Source organism: Mobula birostris, chromosome 14 (genome assembly GCF_030028105.1).
Source record: "Mobula birostris isolate sMobBir1 chromosome 14, sMobBir1.hap1, whole genome shotgun sequence".
Lineage (NCBI taxonomy): Eukaryota > Metazoa > Chordata > Chondrichthyes > Myliobatiformes > Myliobatidae > Mobula > Mobula birostris.
In genome coordinates this window covers 76,001,981-76,024,057 of record NC_092383.1, presented here as the reverse complement: position 1 = coordinate 76,024,057, position 22,077 = coordinate 76,001,981, and the positions used below count along the sequence as shown (strand labels likewise).

Here is a 22,077-nt window from a genome sequence, read left to right as displayed (position 1 = left end):
CCTTCTAGTACGAATCTTTATGCCTCACTTGAGGTGGACAGCGTCAACAAGCTGGCTCACTTAGAATGACTGTACCCTTCATTTTATCTGGTGTCCACACAACAGCATTTCTGAAGAGTTGTTAGTAATTGTCACCAAAGTATTATTTCCCCTCTCTTGCTCCCGTGACAATTAGTTGACCTCAGGTAACTCAGCACAGAACATGAATGCAACATAAATTTGTCCTGACGCTTAATCTTATAACCCCAGTCTGGTCATCTACAACTTCAGACCCGTGAACATAAATGACCTCTGAAGTGGTCCAACAAGCCATTCAATACAAGGGCAGTTAGGGATAGGAATAAATGATAGCATTGCTAGTAATTTCCAACTTAAATCCAAAGGCAAAAAATGTAAGTTATTCAAACCACTTTTTAAAAATTAGTCATTCTCCCATTGAGTATCCATATAGTCATACAAGAATGAAAGACAAGGGCACCTAGCTCTTATTCTGAGCAGGAAAGCCAGTTACTGATACCCACATGAAGCTGAATATTTTCCTCCCATGAACTCGTGTTGTCACCAAGCTACCATTAGCCCAGAAGGTTCCACTGAAGTGTTCATATCTTGGTTGACATTGACCTTTCACTCAGAAGACACGGACTTTGCCAGCAAGACAGCCATTTATCACCATGACTTATTGTTCACAAGATGGTGGTTATGAGCTGCCATCTTCAAAACTCCTCCAAGAGAACTGCAGCTACAGCCACAGCGCTGTTGTGTTAGGAGTTCCAGGATTTTGACCTGACAGAGATGAAGGAATATATATACACTGACAATATATCTCCCAGTCAGGACGCTGTTCTCTTCAATAGGATCCTGAAGGGGCCCACGTTTCTACTCACTTGCTGCTCCTGTCCTTGCTGAGGGAGGGGATGAGTCTGGGAAGAGTTATGGAGGCAGACATGTAACTACAGTGCATTTTGCAGATGGATGGCATGGCAAACGTTCTACGCTGGTGGTGGAGAAAGTGAATGTTTGTGTCTATGGATGTGGGAGTGGGTGAGTTGGGGGTGCTTTGTCCTGGATGATATTGAACTTGGGGCCGCTGGAGCTTAACCAGGCACGCAACGAGCATTCCATCACATTTGAGCACCCTGGATGATGGTGGTCAGGAGCTAATCACCGCAGAATGTACAATGGAAAATCCCTACAACTTTAATGGTGGGGACTCAGTGCTGGTAACTGCATTGAATGTCAAGAGTAGATGGCTCAACTTTCTCATGTACTAGTGTTTCTTGATGTTCATCTGGCCATGCCTAAATGTCGCCCAGGACGTGCTGAATGGAGGCATAGACTCTTTCATTGCCTGAGCAGCTGCAATGGAACTCTGTCCCTGTCACCTCACTATCAACACCTCATTAACGTTAGTCCCAAGAGAAGATTCGTGATATATGGAGTAGTAATTGAGTAAAACTTCAGTCAAATCAGTCTTTATCCTTCTAAGGACTAGGAAATATAGTTTGTGCTATCTGCCTTTGAAGCATAACCCTTGGAATCTGAGATCATTGAAAGTCTATGCTTAATGTGTTTGACAAAGTGTGGTGTCCGGACCACAAACAGTGCTCCAACATAACCAGGACATTAACCATAATTTCTGCTCTCTTATGTACTCCAGACAGAGGCCAGTCATTTTGATTATCTTTTGCACCAGTCCAAGCGATTTAGAACTATTATTATTTTTTTTTTAAATATACATGGACCCATAAGGCTCTATAAACTCTGTTCAATCTCTCCACCACTCTGAAATGACCCTTTTATGATAAGGATGCTTCATCCTTTAAGTTTCAGTGGAAGGTGGAAAATTTGACTACACCAACTTTCAGTTGCCAACAGATTTCTGAACAGTCCATAAACATTACATTATTTTTGCACAATTTTTTTTATATTATCTGTATATTTCTTATTGTAAATTATCATACATTTTATATATTGCACTGTACTGCTACTGCAAAACAACAAGTTTCATGACTTATGTCAGTGTTAATAAACCCGATTCTGATTTGGACTTTCGCCCAAATATTTGATGTACTTTGGATTTAAGCACAGTCAGTAACAGTATATCATCAGCTTCAACTGTGGCAGAGCTTGTCACATGGACAATGTTTAATCCATTTAGAAATAAAAAATGCTCATGGCATTCTTCACCTTTACAGATACAGTGACATACTAACGATACTATTGGAATGATAACTCACCAAATATTCTTCAGTCCCATACAGTGACATGAACTGTTCACCATCCTCCAGTTCTCTGGCTGCTCCGAAGTCAGTCAGTTTATAGATAGATTGACCGTCTTCTCCAACTACTCGCATGATGTTCCCCGGCTTAATGTCTCGGTGCACAACTCCATTTTCTCTCAGCTGATTCATGCCAGCAACTGGTACAAATAATTTCAGAACACATCAGTGATAATAAACTTGACTCGGATTCTGAAAGAGCGAATTGTTGCAACGAAAGAGGAGAAAAAAAAAAATAATATCCAGTCAAGATCCAACTGTCAGGCTGTCACTTTTGAAATGACTCTTATTCCCATCATAACTGAACGAGACAGCCTCTTGCCTACATAGAGTGAAAGTAATCAGGTAAACTTTCACCCTGAATCTTTTCAGGGTTGACCTCTTCAGCACAATGCTTACAGCAATAAAGCAGATTGCAGTTTCCTAATGTAAATAGTACATTGGGTACACAGTATGTTATTCCACTGCTCAAGCTGGATTTGACATAAAATGTAATGTGATGACAATACGGTTCAGATAGCCTAGAAACTGTTTAGTGTCCTGTGACTTGGAAGTGAGAGGTTTGTCTGGACATTCAAAGAGTGTCTCAATAAATCCCTTACTACTCAAAAGAGGCATTTACATCTCCCATGTCCTCCAACTCCTCCACCCATTGTACTCCTCTCGCACCTTCCTGCCTACACCAATATTTACAGCAGCTAGTTATCGCACTAACACCTCTTTAGGACATGAGAGGAAATGATTGCCTCTGTGCTAACTCCACACAAACAGCACTCGAGGTCATGACTGAGCCAGGAAGACTGTGGCCCTTACTGCTGCTATGCTCCACCACCCTTGAGAGTGGGTACTGCCCAACAGAAGACGTTTCCCTCAGTTCTTTCACTTCTTCCTGCCCCAGCCACCAATTTTCCAGATTCCGCCACCCCCACCCCTCCCACCACCCTGTGACCATCCCAACTTTAATCAAACTAAATGCAATCAGCTGAGTCTTACCAACGCTCTGCAGCACAATCAGGAACTCAGATTCCGAAAGGCCAAAAGCATTTTCTGATTCTTCCAAAACATTGAGTAGACTTCCACCGGCACAGTATTCCATCACAAGGACCTTCTGCTTGGTGCTTCCCTGGTGGATGGGCACACAGAAGAATGTCTGAATTTCACTATTCAGGACTGAGGGACCAACATGCAAGGCGACTGCGCCTGGGTTGGTGTCCACATCGCATTTGGCAACTGGTCACTTGTAAAGACCGATCCGGGACAACCAGCGGGCTGTGAGGTTTTGGAATGAGTGCACTTGGTGGATCTTGGGATCTATTGGGGTTCTAGGGACAGAAGTAGTATTCTGTTTCTCCCTTAGGTGAGACGAAAACCTAAAAAAACTTTTTTTTTGTTATTTTGTTAACTGCTTACCAGAGGTCTGGAGGATTCCCTTTCTTAACTGATGTTTAGAGCAAGGATTGGGGAGGGTGAATATAATAGTTTCAGGGATCTTGGAGCTAGTCTTTGAGCAACAGAAGATTAATTTCTCTGATACGTGTTGTTTCTTAGGTAATCCTCATGTGGTATTCATTACAAATTCTGGTGGTGAATGAGGGGAGTAATTGGATGTGGAGCAGAGGTTTTAAAAAAAAACTTGTCTCATTTTTAAACAACATTTTTTCTACATGGTGACAATACAGAACTCACCACTTCCTCCACGGCAAACAGCTTGACAATATTCTTGTGGTTTAATTTGCGTAACATTTCAAACTCTCTCATCTGCACTTCGTAAGGGCGCATGTAACTGACATGATTAAACACCTTGACAGCATAATGATCTCCAGTTTGCTGTGAAGTAGATGTTGAAACAGTTACAAACTGTACAAGAACAGGGGAAAGCACAGCAAAATTTAACCCATTTATCATTTCATCAGGCACTTCAGTGTCTCCACAACACCAACAGGCCATGTGGCCCATCTTGTCCATGCCAAGCTATTAAATCTACCTAGTCCCGTTGACCTGCATCCATACCATAGCTCTCCATGCATCTCCAATCCATGTAGCTATACAAATGTCTCCTAAATATTGAAATCAAACTTGCATCCACCACTTCCACTGGCAGCCTGTTCCACATTCTCACCACCCTTTGAGTGCAGAAATTCCCCCTCATGTCTCCCTTACACATTTCACCTTTCATCCTTAACCCATGACTTCTGGTTATCATTCCACCCAACCCCAGAGGAAAAAGCTGCTTGCATTTACCCTATCTATACCCCTCATTACTTTGTATACCTCTCAAATCTCCTCTCAATCTTCTACTCTTTAAGGAATACAATCCTAGCCTATTCAATCTTTCCCTATAACTCAGGTCCTCAACTCCTGGCAATATCCTTGCAAATTTTCTCTGCACTTTTTCCAATCTTATTGACATCTTTCCGGTAGTTAGCACACAATACTCCAAATTAGGTCTCACCAATGTCTTGAACAACTTCAACACAATATCCCAACTCTTGTACACAATACTTTGATTTACAAAGGCCAATGATTCAAAAGCTTTCTTTACAAACCTATCTATCTGTAGTGCCACTTCCAGAATTATGGATCTGTATTCCCAGATCTCTCTGCTCTACCACAATCCAGGAAAATTTTTAATTGGGGAAGGGCAAATTATGAGGCTATAAGGCTAGAACTTGTGGGTTTAAATTGGGGTGATGTTTTTGCAGGAAAATGTACTTAATGTACCACATGGACCAAATGTACCATGTGGTCGATGTTTAGGGATCTCTTGCAGGATTTTAGGAATAAATTTGTCCCAGTGAGGAAGATAAAGAATGGTAGGGTGAAGGAACCATGGGTGACAAGTGAGGTAGAAAATCTAGTCAGGTGGAAGAAGGCAGCATACATGAGGCTTAGAAAGCAAGGATCAGATGGGTCTATTGAGGAATATAGGGTAGCAAGAAAGGAGCTTAAGAAGGGGCTGAGAAGAGCAAAAAGGGGGCATGAGAAGGCCTTGGCAAATAGAGTAAAGGAAAACCCCAAGGCATTCTTCAATTATGTGAAGAACAAAAGGATGACAGGAGTGAAGGTGGGACCAATTAGAGATAAAGGTAGGAAGACATGCCTGGAGGCTGTGGAAGTGAGAGAGGTCCTCAATGAATACTTTTCTTCGGTATTCACCAATGAGAGGGAACTTGATGATGGTGAGGACAATATGAGTGATGTTGATGTTCTGGAGCATGTAGATATTAAGGGAGAGGAGGTGTTGGAGTTGTTAAAATACATTAGGACGGATAAGTCTCCAGGGCCTGATGGAATATTCGCCAAGCTGCCCAACGAGGCGAGGGAAGAGAATACTGAGCCTCTGGCTAGGATCCTTATGTCCTCGTTGTCTACAGGAATGGTACCGCAGGATTGGAGGGAGGCGAATGCTGTCCCTTTGTTCAAAAAAGGTAGTTGGGATAGTCTGGGTAATTACAGACCAGTGAGCCTTATATCTGTGGTGGGAAAGCGGTTGGAAAAGATTCTTAGAGATAAGATCTCTGGGCATTTAGAGAATCATGGTCTGATCAGGGACAGTCAGCATGGCTTTGTGAAGGGCAGATTGTGTCTAACAAGCCTGATAGACTTCTTTGAGGAGGTGACCAGGCATATAGATGAGGTTAGCGTAGTGGATGTGATCTACATGGATTTTAGTAAGGCATTTGACAGGTTCCACATGGTAGGCTTATTCAGCAAGACACGAGGCATGGGATCCAGGGAAGTTTGGCCAGGTGGATTCAGAGTTGGCTTGCTTGCAGAAGGCAAAGGGTCGTGGTGGAGGGAGTACATTCAGATTGGAGAGATGTGACTAGTGGTGTCCCACAAGGATCTGTTCTGGGATCTCTACTTTTCGTGATTTTTATTAACGACCTGGATGTGGAGGTAGAAGGGTGGGTTGGCAAGTTTGCAGACGACACAAAGGTTGGTGGTGTTGTAGATAGTGTAGAGGATTGTTGAAGATTGCAGAGAGACATTGATAGGATACAGAAGTGGGCTGAGAAGTGGCAGATGGAGTTCAACCCGGAGAAGTGTGAGGTGGTACACTTTGGAAGGACAAACTCCAAGGCAGAGTACAAAGTATAAATGGCAGGATACTTGGTAGTGTGGAGGAGCAGAGGGATCTGGGGCTACATGTCCACAGATCACTGAAAGTTGCCTCACAGGTAGATAGGATAGTTAAGAAAGCTTACGGGGTGTTAGCTTTCATAAGTCGAGGGATAGAGTTTAAGAGTCGCGATGTAATGATGCAGCTCTATAAAACTCTGCTTAGGCCACACTTGGAGTACTGTCAACACACATAAAAGTTGTTGGTGAACGCAGCAGGCTGGGCAGCATCTCTAGGAAGAGGTACAGTCGACGTTTCGGGCTGAGACCCTTCGTCAGGAGTCCTGACTGTACCTCTTCCTAGAGATGCTGCCTGGACTGCTGCGTTCACCAGCAACTTTTGTGTGTGTTGATTGAAATTCCAGCATCTGCAGATTTCCTCGTGACTTGGATTACTGTGTCCAGTTCTGGTCGCCTCACTATAGGAAGGATGTGGAAGCATTGGAAAGGGTACAGAGGAGATTTACCAGTATGCTGCCTGGTTTAGACAGTATGCATTATGATCAAAGATTAAGGGAGCTAGGGCTTTATTCTTTGGAGAGAAGGAGGATGAGAGGAGACATGATAGAGGTGTACAAGGTATTAAGAGGAATAGATAGAGTGGATAGCCAGCACCTCTTCCCCAGGGCACCACTGCTCAATACAAGAGGACATGGCTTTAAGGTAAGGGGCGGGAAGTTCAAGGGGGATATTAGAGGAAGGTTTTTTTACTCAGAGAGTGATTGGTGAGAGGAATGCACTGCCTGAGTCAGTGGTAGAGGCAGATACACTAGTGAAATTTAAGAGACTACTAGACAGGTATATGGAGGAATTTAAGGTGGGGGGTTATATGGGAGGCAGGGTTTGAGGGTCGGCACAACATTGTGGTCCAAAGGGCCTGTAATGTGCTGTACTATTCTATGTTCTATGTAATCCTCAGTGCCCTCACACTCACTGTGCAATTCCTACCCCGGTTAGACCGCCCAAAGTACAACACATCACACTTGTCTAAATTCTATCTGCCATTTTTCTAGCCTATTTTCCCCGGTTGTTCCAGATCCCACTGTAAGCTTTGATAGTTTCCCTTGCTGTCCACTACATCCCCCAATCTTGCTGTCATCTACAAATTTGCTAATCCAAGTTACCAAATTATCCACCGAATCATTGATGTAGATGACAAACAGTGGATCCAGCACTGATCCCAGAGGCACACCACTAGTCACAGGTCTCCAATCAGAGAGGCAACCATCTACTGCTGCTCCCTGGCTCTTAGAATACCTTCCAATAACTTTCCCACTACCGATTTCAGTTTCTCCAGCCTACAATTTATTCGCCTATTTTTAAGAGCCTTTCTTAAACAACAAAACATTAACTATCCTCCAATCATCCAGCACCTTACTCGTGGCTAAGGATGTTTGAAATTTCTCTGCTAAGGCCCTTGCAGTTTCTGTACAAGCCTCCCACAGGCTCCAAGGGAGGATATAGTCAGGCCCTTGGGATTTATCCACCCTAATTTCCCTCAAGGAACTCCTCCTCTGTATTCTGTATATAGTCCATGAACACACTACTGCTTTGCTTCAATTATATATGCTGTCCATCTCCCGAGTTAATACAGATGCCAAAAAAAAATCAATTTAAGGTCTCTTTTGGTTCTATGAATAGATGATCACTATGATCTTCTAGAGAACCAATTTTGTTCCTTGCTTTTGCTCTTAATATATCTGTAGAAGCCCTTGGGATTCTCCTGCACTTTGTCTGCTTGAGCAACCTCGCACCTTCTTTTAGCCCTCCTGATTTCTTTTTAAGTGTTCTGCTGTATTTTTAAAAAAAATATTCAAGTACCTCATTTGCTCCTTCCTGCCTATACCTGCTATGAACCTTTCTCTTAACCAGGGCTCAAAATCCCTCAAATCTATTAGCCTTGCCTTTCATCCTGCCAGGAACATACAGACTATGTACTCACAAATATTACTTTTGAAGGGCTCCCATTTACCAGGTACACTTTTGCCAGAACACAACCTGCCCCAATCCACTTACCAGATGCTTTCCCAAACTATCAACATTGGCCTTTCTCCAATTTGGACTCTCAATCCAAGGGCCAGATCTAACCTTTCTCTCAAAATATATTCAATTCAGTGTCTCCATTTATTGCACAATCGTCCTGCTTGTGAATTTCTTGTGACCATTACTGTTTAGATAAAACTAGTGCTTTGGTCTTATACCCTGTTCCCCAATTTTAACCATTTCCTGAGATTTGAGTCATCATCACCAATTATTTCAAGTATTTGTAATTTTCCCTTCTTCTGAAAGTGTCAACTCCTCATGGGGATGCAGTTCCACACAGAGACAAAGTAGAGATCCATCTAAAGTTGGAAAAATCGGAGAACCCCTCTCCAAACTGCTGTTGGAAATGGTCATCTCTCTGCATCCTCTCTATCCATCCGCTAAGTTGTAAAGGATCCCACAGAACCACCTGAAGACCAGTGGTTTCAACCAGCTAATTAACTAAAGATTCTGGCTATAATTTCTTTGTCAGCCATGGGAGCTCACTGCAAGACAGCTCCCGTTCAATTCCGCAAGCCCAACCTCCCACCCAATTCCCAAGCCCACTCTCACCCACTTCCTAACCCCAACCTCCCACTACTCCGAACCCTACCCTCTCACTCCCTCTATCCCACTCTCACCCATTTCCACACTCCATCCTCATTTTACTCCCAACCTTTCCTGGAAATGCCTGCAAAAAATGAATCTCAAAATAGTATATGGTGACTTTGATTAAAAAAAATTACTTAGACTTTTCCTCTCAACATCCTCACCAATCTCACTCTCAACCTTTTCTTAATCCCATCCCCTCATCCTATTCCCAGCCCTATTCTTATTTCCTGCAATCCCATCCTGCTTCCAATCCCTGCCTCCCAACCACACTCTCTCACCCTATTCTTCAATCCCTGTTGATATCCACTAACCATTCTGATTTTTCAGTAATTTACTCAAATTCATCCAGGTGAAGAGACCAATTTTCCCACGACTTTCCTTGTTTATCCAAATGTCCCAATTGCTACCCAAGGCTTGGTGCTTAAACTTAATCTGAGGAGGTAAAATGTACTGTACCTTGCGACGTGCTTTATACACACTTGCAGTTGCTCCTTGCCCGAGGACATCACTGAGTAACCAGAGGTAATTCGCAGTGCTCTGCATCCCCGGTTTAGGAAATAAACTTTAGGGTTCTTCTGGCTATTAGAAGCAAAGCAATAAATCAGAATCTAGGGCTGAAAAGCTAAGCCTCTTCCCTCTTCCTTTCTGGTCCCGATGAAGGGTTTTGGCCCAAAACATCAACCGATTATTCTTTTCCACGTTTCCTTCCTGGTTTGTTGCGCTCCTCCAGCATTTTGTGCGTGTTACTCTGTGCAGAAAATTATGATGGACCTCAGTAGAATAGAGGGTACAGAATATGGTGCAGCAGCCAGCAAAATCAAAGAGGCTTCCCACCCTATTTATCACCTTTTCTCCTCTCTTTCCATCAAGCAGAAGATACAAAGCCCGAAGACACGCATCCACCAGGCCCAAGAACGGCTTCTACTCTTCTTCACAAGATTTTTTTTAAAACAGACCTCTTGTATGATAAAGATGAACAGCTGATCTCTCAGTATGAGACAGTGCATGTACATACACACACACGTACTTTTACATACATAGTGCCTATGGAAAGTATTCTCCCCCCGCCGCCCCAAGAAGTTTTCATGCTTTATTGTTTTACAACATTGAATCAGTGGATTTAATTTGGCTTTTTTGACACTGATCAACAGAAGACTCCCATGTCAAAGAGAAAACAGATGTCTACAAAGTGATCTAAATTAATTGCTAATATAAAACACAAAATAATTGATGGCACAAGTATTCACTCCGCCCCCTCCCTTTAATATGACACAACAAATCATCACTGGTGCAGCCAATTGGTTTTAGAAGTCACATAATTGGATAAACGGAGATTAGCTCCACATCTCCAAAGGAGACTAAAGGTGTTTCAATGACTGTAGTAAACATACACCCATATCTGGAAGGTCCAACTGCTGGTGAGTCAGTATCCTGGCAAAAACTACACCAAGACAAAAGAGCACTCCAAGCAACTCTGCAAAAAGGTTTTGGAAAAGCAAAATTCAGGAGATGGATACAAGAAAATTTCTAAGTCATTGAATATCCTTTGAAGTACAGTTAAATCAATCAAGAAATGGAATATGACACAGGTGTAAATCTGCCTACAGCAGACCATCCTCAAAAACTGAGTGACTGTGCAAGAAGGGGACTAGTGAGGGAGGCCACCAAGAGACCCATGTCAGCTCTTGGAGGAGTTACAAGCTTCAGTGGCTGAGATGAGAGACTGCGCATACAACAACTGTTACCCGGGTGCTTCACCAGTCGCAGCTTTATGGGAAAGTGGCAAAGAGAAAGCCACCGTTGGAAAAAAAGACTCACATGAAATCCCAGTTAGAGTTTGTCAGAAGGCATGCGTGAGATTCTTAAGTCAGCTGGAAGGTGATTCTATGGTCTGATGAAACCAAAATTGAGCTTTTTGGCCATCAGACTAAACACTGTTTGGTGTAAGCCAAATACCACAGGTCATCAAAAACACACCATCCCTACCGTGAAGCATGGTGGTGGCTGCATCATGCTGTGGGGATGCTTCACTGCAGCAGGCCCTGGAAGGCTTGTGAAGGTAGAGGATAAAATGAGTGCAGCAAAATACAGGGAAATCCTACAGGAAAACCTGATGCAGTCTGCAAAAGAACTGCAACTTGGGGGAAGATATTTTCCAGCAAGATACTGACCCCCAAGCATAAAGCCAAAGCTACACAGGAATGGCTTAAAAACATGTCCTGGAGTGGGCAAGTCAGGGTCCAGACCTCAATCCAACTGAGAATGTGTGGCTAGACTTGAAAAGGGCTATTCACTCATAATCCCCAGGCAATCTGACAGAGCTTGACCAGTTTTATGAAGAAGAATGGGGAAAAATTCATCCACAGAGACTCAAGGCTGCCAAAGATGCATCTACTAAATATGGACGTGAAAGGGGTGAATACATATGCAATTAATTATTTTGTTTTATATTTGTAATTAATTTAGATCACCTTGTAGAAATCTGTTTTCACTTTGACATGAAAGCGTCTTTTCTGTTGATCCGTATTTAAAAAAACAAATTAAATCCACTGTGATTCAATGTTGTAAAACAATAAAACATGAAAACTTCCAAGAGGGGGGTGAATACTTTTTATAAGCATTGTATTCCTGTATGGTTGAATGGTAATTAAACTTGAATTTGGTTTTAATTTGACTTCCTGTCACTGCAACACTATACTCTGCATTGCTTTTCCCTTTGTACTACCTCAATGTATTTAGGTTTTGGAATGTTCTGTACAGTTGGCAAGCAAGGCAGAGATTCTTCAGTCTAACACACACAAAACACTGGAAGAACTCAACAAGTCAATCAGTAAAACAGGCTTTTCCGGTTGACACCCTTCATCATTGCACCTTGGTACATGTGACAACAATAAACCAATTACCACTAGAGAGCAGCTGCAGATAATATGCAGTTCTGGTAAACAAATAAAGAGCAAGGGTCACGATGACATAGATTGAGAGGGTAAGAATTTAACTTAAGCACATGAAAGATCCATTCAACACAATGACTGTGAGACTGAAGCTGTCCTCAAGTCTGGTGGCATGTGCTTTCAGGCTTTCATACCTACTGTCCAACAGGAGAGAGAATGGAGAATAACTGGGTGGGTGGGGTTTTTGATTACATTGGCTGCTCTCCTGTAGATTCAATGATCCCAGAGATACCCCACTCATTTAGACTTGCCCACTTGAAAAAGACCCGTCAGCTTACTGAACAACTGAGCAGCCATGAATGCCAAATGTCTAGTCCCTGCTCCCACTCATTTCTTTCCACCTCTCTATGCCTGCCTTCATCTGCATAATTGTCATCCTCAGTCCACAAACCTTTATCACAACATCTGATTGGTTGCCTTTTGTGAGATCAAATAAACTTCATCCACTGGCTCCTCTCAAATTCATGGTTTTAAGTTTCACTCCAGAGTCCTGTACACAAAATTCTGATACTCCAAAGCAGCCCAGTGGGGCATTGCACTGTTAAACCAAAATAACACTGGAGAAACCTACAGACTCTTACAGTTATCTTGAGTATATCACTTCCCAACCTATTACTTGCAAAAATACTATTCCATTCTCACAGTTTCTCAGCCTTTACCACATCCATTCCTCAGATGACACTTTCCATCTGCGAGGTCCCCATTTTTTCCAAGAAAGAGGGTTTCCTTCCACTAACATCAATGCTGTCCTCGCCAGCACCTCCTCCATTTCCCATCCTTCTGCCCTCTCCCCACCATCATAGTAGGGAGAGGGTTCTCCTTGTCTTTACCCCCCACCCCATGAGGCTCCATATCCAGCACATCATTCTCCACAACTTGTTATCTCCCAACTGGATCTTACCACCAAGCACACCTTTCCCTCTCCACTAGCTGCAGGGTTTGCTCTCTACACAACTTCCTTGTCCATACATCCCTCCCCATTGATCTTCCTCCTGGCACTTATCACTGCAAGCAGGACAAGTGCTGCACCTCCTGCCTCATCCCAAATAGTCCTTGCAGATGAGGCACGTGAAGGAGGAAGATCAATGGGAAGGGATGTGTGGACAAGGGAGGCACATATCCCTAACAGTTTATCTGTGAATCTGTGTCCAGTGCTCCCAATGCAGCCTCCTCTACACCATCTCAGATTAGGGAGATGCTTTGTTCAGCAGCTACACTCTGTCCACCACAAAAGGCAGGTCTCCCAGTAGCTACTACCCATTTGAATTTGACTTCCCATTTCCTTTAAGACATGGCCTTCCCATGGTCTACTCTACTGCCATAATCAGGCCAAACTCAGTTTGGGGTTGCTCGACCTCACATTCCATTTGGTTAGCCTCCAACCTGATGGCATGAACATCAACTTCCCCCTCAGCTCTTTTTTCATTTCACATCCTGGTAACCTGGTCAACCCTTCTCTTCCCCTCATCTGCCCATCACCTTCCTCTGGTCTCCCTCCTTCCCCTTGGTCCAATCTGTCCTCTATTAGACTCCTTATTCAGCCCTTCACTTCACCCACTTACACACCCTCCCCACCCACCTTCCCCCTTACCCGGTCTCACCTAGCACCTGCCAGCTAGTACTCCTTCCCATCTCCCCCCGTCCGCCACCTTCTCAGAATGGCTTCTGTCCACCTTCCTTTCCAATCCGAATGAAGGATCTCGGCCTGAAACATCGACTGTCTACTCCCCTGCTGCGTTACCGGCTGAGTTCCTCCAGCATCCTGTGTGGTGTTGTTGTTCAAGATTTCAGCATCTGCAGAACCTCATGTGTTCATAACAATGCACATCGCCAATATCCAGAAAAGATCTTGCAAACACAGCAGAGACGGGAAGTTGCAGGGGAGTTCCCTCCACAATATTTAACTTTCCAGCACTTTAATCAAATGCTCTCCTGCGGGACAGGCCACCTCCACCGTACTGTACTACCCCAGTAGTAAAGTTTCACTATATCATTGTAGATCCTCAGGACTTTATACTGAGACAGGTTTATTCTTCCGGATAGGTCCCGCGCCTGACTTAACGAATTTTGGAAACAATAATCTTTCAAAGTGCAACTGAACCAAAAAGGGCTTAGCAGGCGTCGTTAAAGGTCCGAACTCACCTAGTTCCGAATCAAACCTTGAATTAGTTTTCGCTTCTCAGTATCTTAAAGTTCAGCTCACCCCCGCCACAGTGCGGCGGACCTCGCAGTCCCAGGGTTCTCAGAACAGCAATAGAAATTGAAACTAAAGCGTGTCGCTTTCACTGCGTCGTTCTTTCACAACCTGCGGTACCCTAACTTCCCGTCACGCCGACGGTTCGGGTGCAAACGCTATCTGTTCAGGCTTCACTCACTATCTGGAATGGGTGGGGTTCATGTCACGGGTCACCGCCCACGTAACTCATGAGAATAATCACAGGATCACTCCGAACCCTTTAAAAATTGATGTCCTAACATTCACAGGGCGCGGGGAACTGTTGGATCTCGACCAATGGATGTCTGGAGCCACTTGACATTAGGGAAGTTTATTGTTTTTAATGGCTGAGAGAATGGGGGAATTGGTAAAGGTCGTCAGATGAAACTTTTGGTCTAAACCATGCTGACAGAACAATCTTAAATGTTACTGACCTGCAAATTCCTTGTATTCCCCTCCGATGTCACCCTCACTAAAACAGATCAGCTGTTTATGATCGTCTTGCTGTCTGAGGGATCTTAGTATGTGCAATTTGGCTGCTGCAGTTCTTAGACCGTTTATAACTGTGCACCCCACTTATTAGGGCCAGCCCGTGCGGAGGGGAGATGGCGATGTCCAGGTCAGTTTGCTTCAAGGCCCGGCCATTCACGGACCAAGCCGACTGTCTGTCCCCGTTCCAGGTTTACGTCCGTGCCTGGGTGTCCTTGGATCAGGAACATGTGCACGATGGGGGATTTCCAGGGAACTGGGAAGTTGTGGATAGTAATAATAGTATTTTAATATGAAAATGTAAATAGTTTATGAAGCCCTGATATTGGATTGTGTTGCGTTACTATAGTAATTGAATAAACTTTTGTGATTGTGGAGTTCAGGAAGGGTAAGATGAAGGAACACGTACCAATCCTCACAGAGGGATCAGAACTGGAGAGAGTGAGTAGTTTCAAGTTCCTGGGTGTCAACATCTCTGAGGATCTAAACTAGTCCCAACAAATGGATGCAGCTATAAAGAAGGCAAGACAATTGTACGTGATCCAAGGAGACCCAGGCACAGACATAACGGGGAAATGTTGTACTTGCAAAGACTTTAGCAGGAGACTGAGGTATAATCTAATACAGGTATTAAAATCACAAGGGAGCCTAGATATGCATTCTTTTTCCCCAGGAAAGTAACTCAGAAACCAGAGAGCGTAGGTTTAAAGATGAAAATGTCCTGTTGGCAAACTGCTTCATACAGAGGGTGGACAAGCTGTAATTGAAACAGGTACAATAACGTAACTTAAGAGACATGATAGATAGGAAAGATTTAGAGCAAAGCGGACTAACCATGGGCAAATGACGTTTAGCTGGACACCTTGGTCAGCATGGACAAGATGGGCCAAAGAGCCTATTTCCATTTCTCCATGATTCTATCACCAGTTTGACCAGAAGTACTGATTGGATGATTGCTCACACTCACGCCCGCCCCCCCGCCCCTGAATTGCCTAAGAATGAGGGGGAATCTCATTGAAACTTATCAATGAAAGGTCTAGATATAGTGGATGTGGAGAGGATGTTTCCTATAGTGGGGAAGTCTAGGACCAGAGGGTATAGCCTCAGAATACAAGGACATGCTTTTTAAACAGAGACGAGGAGCATTTTTTTTTATCCAGAAGATGTTGAGTCTGTGAAATTCATTGCCATCGACGGCTGTGGAAGACAAGGCATTGGGTATATTTAAAGCAGATCTTGCTTAGTGAGGGCATCAAAGGTTCAGGGGAAAAATCAGGAGAATTGTGTTGAGGAAAACAAAATCAACCATGATTAAATGGTAGAGCAGATCTGATGGGCCAAGTGGCCTAATTCTGCTCCATCTGTGTCTTATGATCTAACTCTGAACTGGTCTACACCCTCCAGGGAAAAACAGTTCACATGCCTGGTACCTCAACCACCCTAAACATTTGTTCTATCCACCACGGTGTCTCTAGTTGAACCACCTACAAAGTGCAATGCAATTACTCATCCAGACTAATCCAATTGTATCTCCCGCTAAGAGACTGAGGGAAAGCAGTTGGATGGGAAGGTCACTACCTGGAGGTTCCCCCTTTGAGTTACACACCATCCTGACTTGGAAATCTGTTGCCATTCTTTCATCATCATTGAGTCTAACTTCTGGAATTCTCTTCCCAATAGGCTGTAACAGTACCTTCACCATAACTAACCTATCCCGCCTGAGAGGTTGGATAAACTTGGATTGTTTTATGTGGAGCATGGAAGACTGAGAGGAGGCCTGATGGAAGTGCACATGTAGAATCAATAGTCTTTTTCCCCAGGGTGGAAATGTCAAATACTAGAGGGCACAGGTTTAAGGTGAGCTGGTAAAGTTTAAAGGAGATTTACAAGGCAAATTTCTTGCACTGAGGGTGGTGGGCATCTGGAATGTGCTTCTTGAGGAAGCGATAGATCTTTTCCTTTGATTGCAAGTTACCGTCTACATTTATTTGATTCTGTCACAAAATCAGATGCTTGGAATGTGAAACGCAAACAGAAAGTGCTGGAGATACCCAGGAGTTCAGACAGAACCTGCAGAGAATTGAGGAGTTAATAATTTGGGTGTAGTCATTTTTGCAGAAGAATTTCATCCAACTATTCAGTCCTGTGGTTCCTGACAGTTTTGGGAGAACTCCTGTCAACTCCAGTGTTTGGATTCCTGGTTGCTAATTCAGAGGGTAATTATAAACAACCACACCCTGCTAATGCAGTACCATTAGTAAACGAGATTTGAAGCAGAGTCACATTTTAGGGGAGATGATAAGAAGTTTGGTTAAAGAGGTAAATATATATGAGCATTTTTAACAAAGAAAGAAGCCAATGAGCAGAGAGGTTTAAGAAGAATTCCACAGAGGTTTAAGTGGCAACTACCAGTGATAGGGTGATAAAAGTCTTCGTGATGCTCCAGAGGACAGAGGTGGGAGGAAACAGAGATCAAGTAATGTGAAAGAGCTGGAGGAGATTATAAAAACAGTAGGTTGTGGGAGTGTTAAGATATTTGAAGTTAGTGTTAAGAATTCTAAAGGCATATCCTTAAACATGGGAGAGTATGTTGTGGAAGAATACAGTATTTGACTCATGAAGCCAGGACAGAGTCTTTCAAAGGCCAATCCTTTAGTTTCACTTCGAATTATTTGTTCCACCACCTCATCTCCCACCAAACAGTTTCTCTCTCTCTGTGGTACAGAGAGCTCTGTAGCAGTGTATCCAGACTTCACTCAGACTACTTTGAAGCCTACCTCCATGTTTCTGTCTGTTAGATTGTCTTCAACACAAATTTATCCAAATCAAGTTCCCTTCTTCATCTGTTGAAGTTACCCACATGGAGTTAGCTTTATTCTAAACTGGTTTTAGTCGTTTGCTCTGTTGCATCCATACAGTCCTTGAGATTCACCTTCTTCTTGACTTATTCCCTGGGATGAGATCCAAAAATATCTCCTTAGGCAGTGAGGATACTGATCATAAATTCTCATGCACATAGAAATTCTGCCCTTTATCAGCCCTTAGCAATAAATACAGTACCGTTTAAAATTGATATAGATAAGATCACACCAAAGCTTCATTATGGCTTTTCATAAGGCTTCAATAATGCTGCTAATGTACTGCTCTTGCTCCTTCCAAACACTTGGAGGTTTACGCACAAGTCCATGTCACAAACGACACACTTGTGGGTAATTCAGGAGAACACGCACCATTCACACCCCTCTTTACATCGGCATCATAGCAATGGAAACTGCGAGCAGCTTCAAACTCCTGGGAGTGGGTATCTCGCAAAAACCACTCATGGTCCCAGAACACATTCTACACAATCAAGAAAGCTCGCCAACACCTTCTTCTTTGAGGAGGTTGGAGAGAGCTGGACTATGCACATCTATACTCGCGTCCTTCTACAGATGCACAGTAGAGAGGATCTTAACACGCTGCATCACTGCATGGTTTGGAAACTGCACTGTGGTGGACAGGAAGGCTCTGCAACAGGTAGTCAAGACTGCGGAACGTATCATTGGCACCAGCCTACCCACCATCAAAGACAGGTATACAGAAAGATGCTGGAAAAAAGGCCAGCAACATCATGGAGGGTCCCACCCTCCCTGATCGTGGACTGTCTGTTCCACATCCATCGGGGAGGAGGCTATGTGGCATCCACACCAGGACCACCAGACTCAAAAACAGAAACATTCCCCAAGGAGTAAGGCTGATCAACCTCTCCACTAACTCACCCCTCCACACACCGAACTACCACTACTTTATCATTTCTGGTCAGTCACCTTATCATCAGACACTCCTATATGTAACTTTAAATATATAGGTTGATTGTAAAGTATGTCCATAAACTATCTTATGAATTTATATTTACTGTTTTTTATTATTATGATCTTTATCTTATTGTGTCTCTTTGTGCTGTGTCAAATCTGCAGTAACAAGAATTTTGTTCTCCTTTACACTTGTGTATTGGAAACAATAAACAAGCTTGAATCTTGAATGCGGAAAGTGTGTGCAATTCATAAATAGGCCTTCAGATGGCAACATAATCTTTGCCTTGAGCTACATTTGCAGAAAAAAAACTGCTGGAAGTGGGTGGTAAGGTCACTGCCCAAACAACATCGAGGCAATTCCACTACCCTTGACTTTCTGTTAGCACCTGGCAAAAGGAGAGTTAAAATTGATCCAATATGTTAACAAAGACAAAAGGAACAAGAAAAAGATCATCAGTACTACCAAAACTAAGCTTGATGCACTTAGGTATGCCTGCTTTGTGTGTACTACTGGGTGTATAAGGCTACCACCTTGGGACAGACACATGGAAATTTAAACGCACCTGTAGAGAATGCACTCCTGATGAATCAGTTATCCCAGCATTGTGTGTACTCCTGGCAATACACTTTGGAACATGCACAGGGGACTACAGGCATCTGAGCTGGGAGTAGAATCCTCAAAATTCAAAGCTCGAAGTGTTATTGGGGAGCTTAGACACGACATTCAGGTATGGGCAGCTTGTTTTTACTGATAATGAGGGTGCAGTCTAGAGAAACTGCTTAGTGTTTCCAGAATGTCTCAATTCTTCTGGAGCCATTCCATGTAAAAATGAAGGTCTCCATGTTAGCGTGGCGGCCAGCACAGAACTATTCCAGCTCAGGGTGTCAGAGTTCAATTCTGGCACTGTCTGTAAGGAGTTTATACGTTCTCCCCGTGCCCACGTGGGTTTCCTCCGGGTGCTGCGGTTTCCACCCACAATCCAAAGATGTACCGGTTAGTAGGTTAATTGGTTATTGTAAACTGTCCTGTGATTTGACTAGGGTCAAATAGGTGGGTTGCCAGGTGCCAGAAGGGCCTGTATCTTCTTTACCTTTCACGTTTTCATTGGATGCTGACACCCAACGCTCAAAGCACTCACAATCCACCTTACCCTCACCCCACTGGACCCCTATGCTTGCTGAATTCTTCCTCAAAGTCATTTTCTGCCATTGCCTTTTTATCAACACCTTTCTGACTAACCCTGATATTCTCCTGTTCTGTACCTGTCTTTAACAAATTGAGCAGGGGAGACAGCCTTCCAGAGTGTTAGCTAAGGCAGTTGTCCATTTAAGTGTGACAGTCATTAGGTGACACAAAGCTGGATTACCATGATAGGAAAACTTCTGTAGAAACAGACAGAGTCATTGTGTTCTTCCAACATTTCCAGTACAGAATCCGTACCCGTAGATTTCCAGTCAACCCACAATCTCCCTGCTCCCTCCATCTGGATGCTGTGATGGGTCACTGAGATCTTGGCCTTTCATGTTTTCTCACAGTCCTGGAGGAAGGCTCCACACACTGCAGGATAAAGGCACCCATCCCACATCTCATACATCTGGCAAAGCCGACACAAAGAGTGCCTTTTAGCTCAAGGAACAGTTTCAAAGGAACGGCAGGTGTGTTGGAGTCAATGATGCATCTGCTGGTCCTTGCCTCCAGGATCTGCACCCATCTTGCCGTTGATGCTACTCCCGGTATGAAAAGCTGCCTTACCTCCCTCTCGCAGCTGTGACCCCACTGACATACTCAATTAGCAAGCTCATGGTCAAATGACAAGCTGTTACAGATTCACGTATCCTGGTCCTGGATCGTGCTGTGCTAGCTACTGGTTGGCATTTTGCCCCCCTTACAGTTTTGCTGGACCTGTAAAGGTTCGAACTCTGCTCTGTGCTGAATTCACCAGCACACAACAGTGGCAGAAAGAGTATTTCGAAACTCAAATTAGACTGAGCTACACTTGCCATGGGGTGGTCCAATCTCATAGGCTAGGACCTGGGCTGTGGTCACAGAACTTCACCATAAGAAACAACACAGAATTGCATTTATGCAGCACCTATCTCATCCTTTGGAAAGGTCCAAATGCTTCAAGGCTAATGCATAACTTCCTGTTAATTGGGCAAATACATTGAAGAGTTAAGGTATTTTCAGTATTAAATGGTTGAAGGAACAATAATTGATTTTTTTTGCTGGAGTCTGTAGTATTATACAAACAGGTAAACAGGGCCTCTCTTTAAGTTTCCCTCTTCAGAGATGGAATATGTTCTCTGCTCATGTCCTGTTACAGGGTTCAAGCCGAAATCACATTCTGAAGCAAGGATGCGACTGACTGAGCCAAACTGAAGGAAATTCATGAAAGTAACTCAACACCGAACTCAGGGTCATCAAGTCACTAGTCAATCCAGAAATTCGCTTCAAAACAGGTGTTTCTCAAAATATTGAACTATCTGCTCAACAACAACAAAAAATCAGTGGGTCTAACAGCATCAGTAGGAAGAAAGAAATTGTCAACATGAGGCAACACACCCAAAATGCTGGAGGAACTCAGCAGGTCAGGCAGCATCTATGGGAAAGAATAAACAGTGCACACCTTGAGCTGAGACCCTTCTTCAGGACTGGGAATTCCAGCATCTGCAGGCTTGCTCGTGTTTGAGGTAATATCTTGTCTAGTTTCACAAGGGACCTCTCTCCATGTCTGCGTGATATTCCAGTACCTATCAGGAGATTTCAGTGTGTGCTTGATATCAATTTGAAAGTCGAAGTATCCATGTGCACTCTATCAGTCTGTGACCTAATAAACGGAGCAGTTTCACAGATCTTCAAGTCTTACCATTTTGTTTGGAACATGCCTTGGAAACCCTGTAGATTTACAGATGACAGGGGTAGCTCCAGACTTTTGCTAAATGAATAATCAAAAAGTTTGAGTGGTTACAGAATCACATTTTGATCCCAACTAAGAACAGCACAGTTTTTGACAGATGTGGAAGTTTTAAGCTTTGACTTATTTTTATTATACAGGATGCTCGTGTTTGTCAGGCCTGTTCCTGCTGATACCCCCCAGTCTGCACGTGCAGGCACCTCCCAGTCTCCAGCCAGCTAATAGGATTCATTGAATGGGGCTGTATAAATGTCCTTGAGCTGGGATCTCACATTCCTCCCAACGTTCTGTAAGTATTTAATTTGGTTCGGATTCAATCACCAAGGAAAAGCGAAGCGAGAACTCTATGTCACTGCTGAATCCAGAATGTTCACAACAATTTGTGAACACGAAGTGTGGTAGTTCTGTCTGAGGATTAGTAAATATCCCATTTCACTTCAGTCTCTTCAAAATCCCAGTGGAAATGACCTGAGTTTTAATAATCTGTAGTAACATTCAAAATACATTCCCTTAAATCACCCTTCTTTCCCTCTGAAGGTCAGTTCCTAGGTGGTACTTGACCGTAAACTTTAGGGTCTGTACCCAGATGAGCTTGGCCTTACATGGCCTGCGAGAATACATCACATGGGCATATATTCAATAAATATTCCACATTGCAGCCTTAGCCTTTGCTAATCT

At 43.5% G+C, this 22,077-nt stretch overlaps 1 protein-coding gene across 4 annotated transcripts in view; it reads right to left on the bottom strand.

The window, feature by feature from the left end:
- The window catches only part of ikbke (inhibitor of nuclear factor kappa B kinase subunit epsilon), a 61,764-nt gene extending 47,107 nt beyond the window's left edge, over positions 1 to 14,657 (bottom strand). Inside the window, exons 1-5 of one of the 4 annotated variants that reach the window (XM_072278696.1) lie at positions 14,636 to 14,657; positions 9,492 to 9,614; positions 3,966 to 4,106; positions 3,273 to 3,402; positions 2,238 to 2,419 (exon numbers count right to left, since the gene is read on the bottom strand). In XM_072278696.1, coding sequence (XP_072134797.1) covers positions 2,238 to 2,419; positions 3,273 to 3,402; positions 3,966 to 4,106; positions 9,492 to 9,578 — 540 coding nt within the window. In that variant the 5' untranslated portion in view covers positions 9,579 to 9,614; positions 14,636 to 14,657. The other 3 variants (XM_072278693.1, XM_072278695.1, XM_072278694.1) reach the window with 3 other exon arrangements.
- Between the last annotated feature and the right edge of the window lie 7,420 nt (positions 14,658 to 22,077).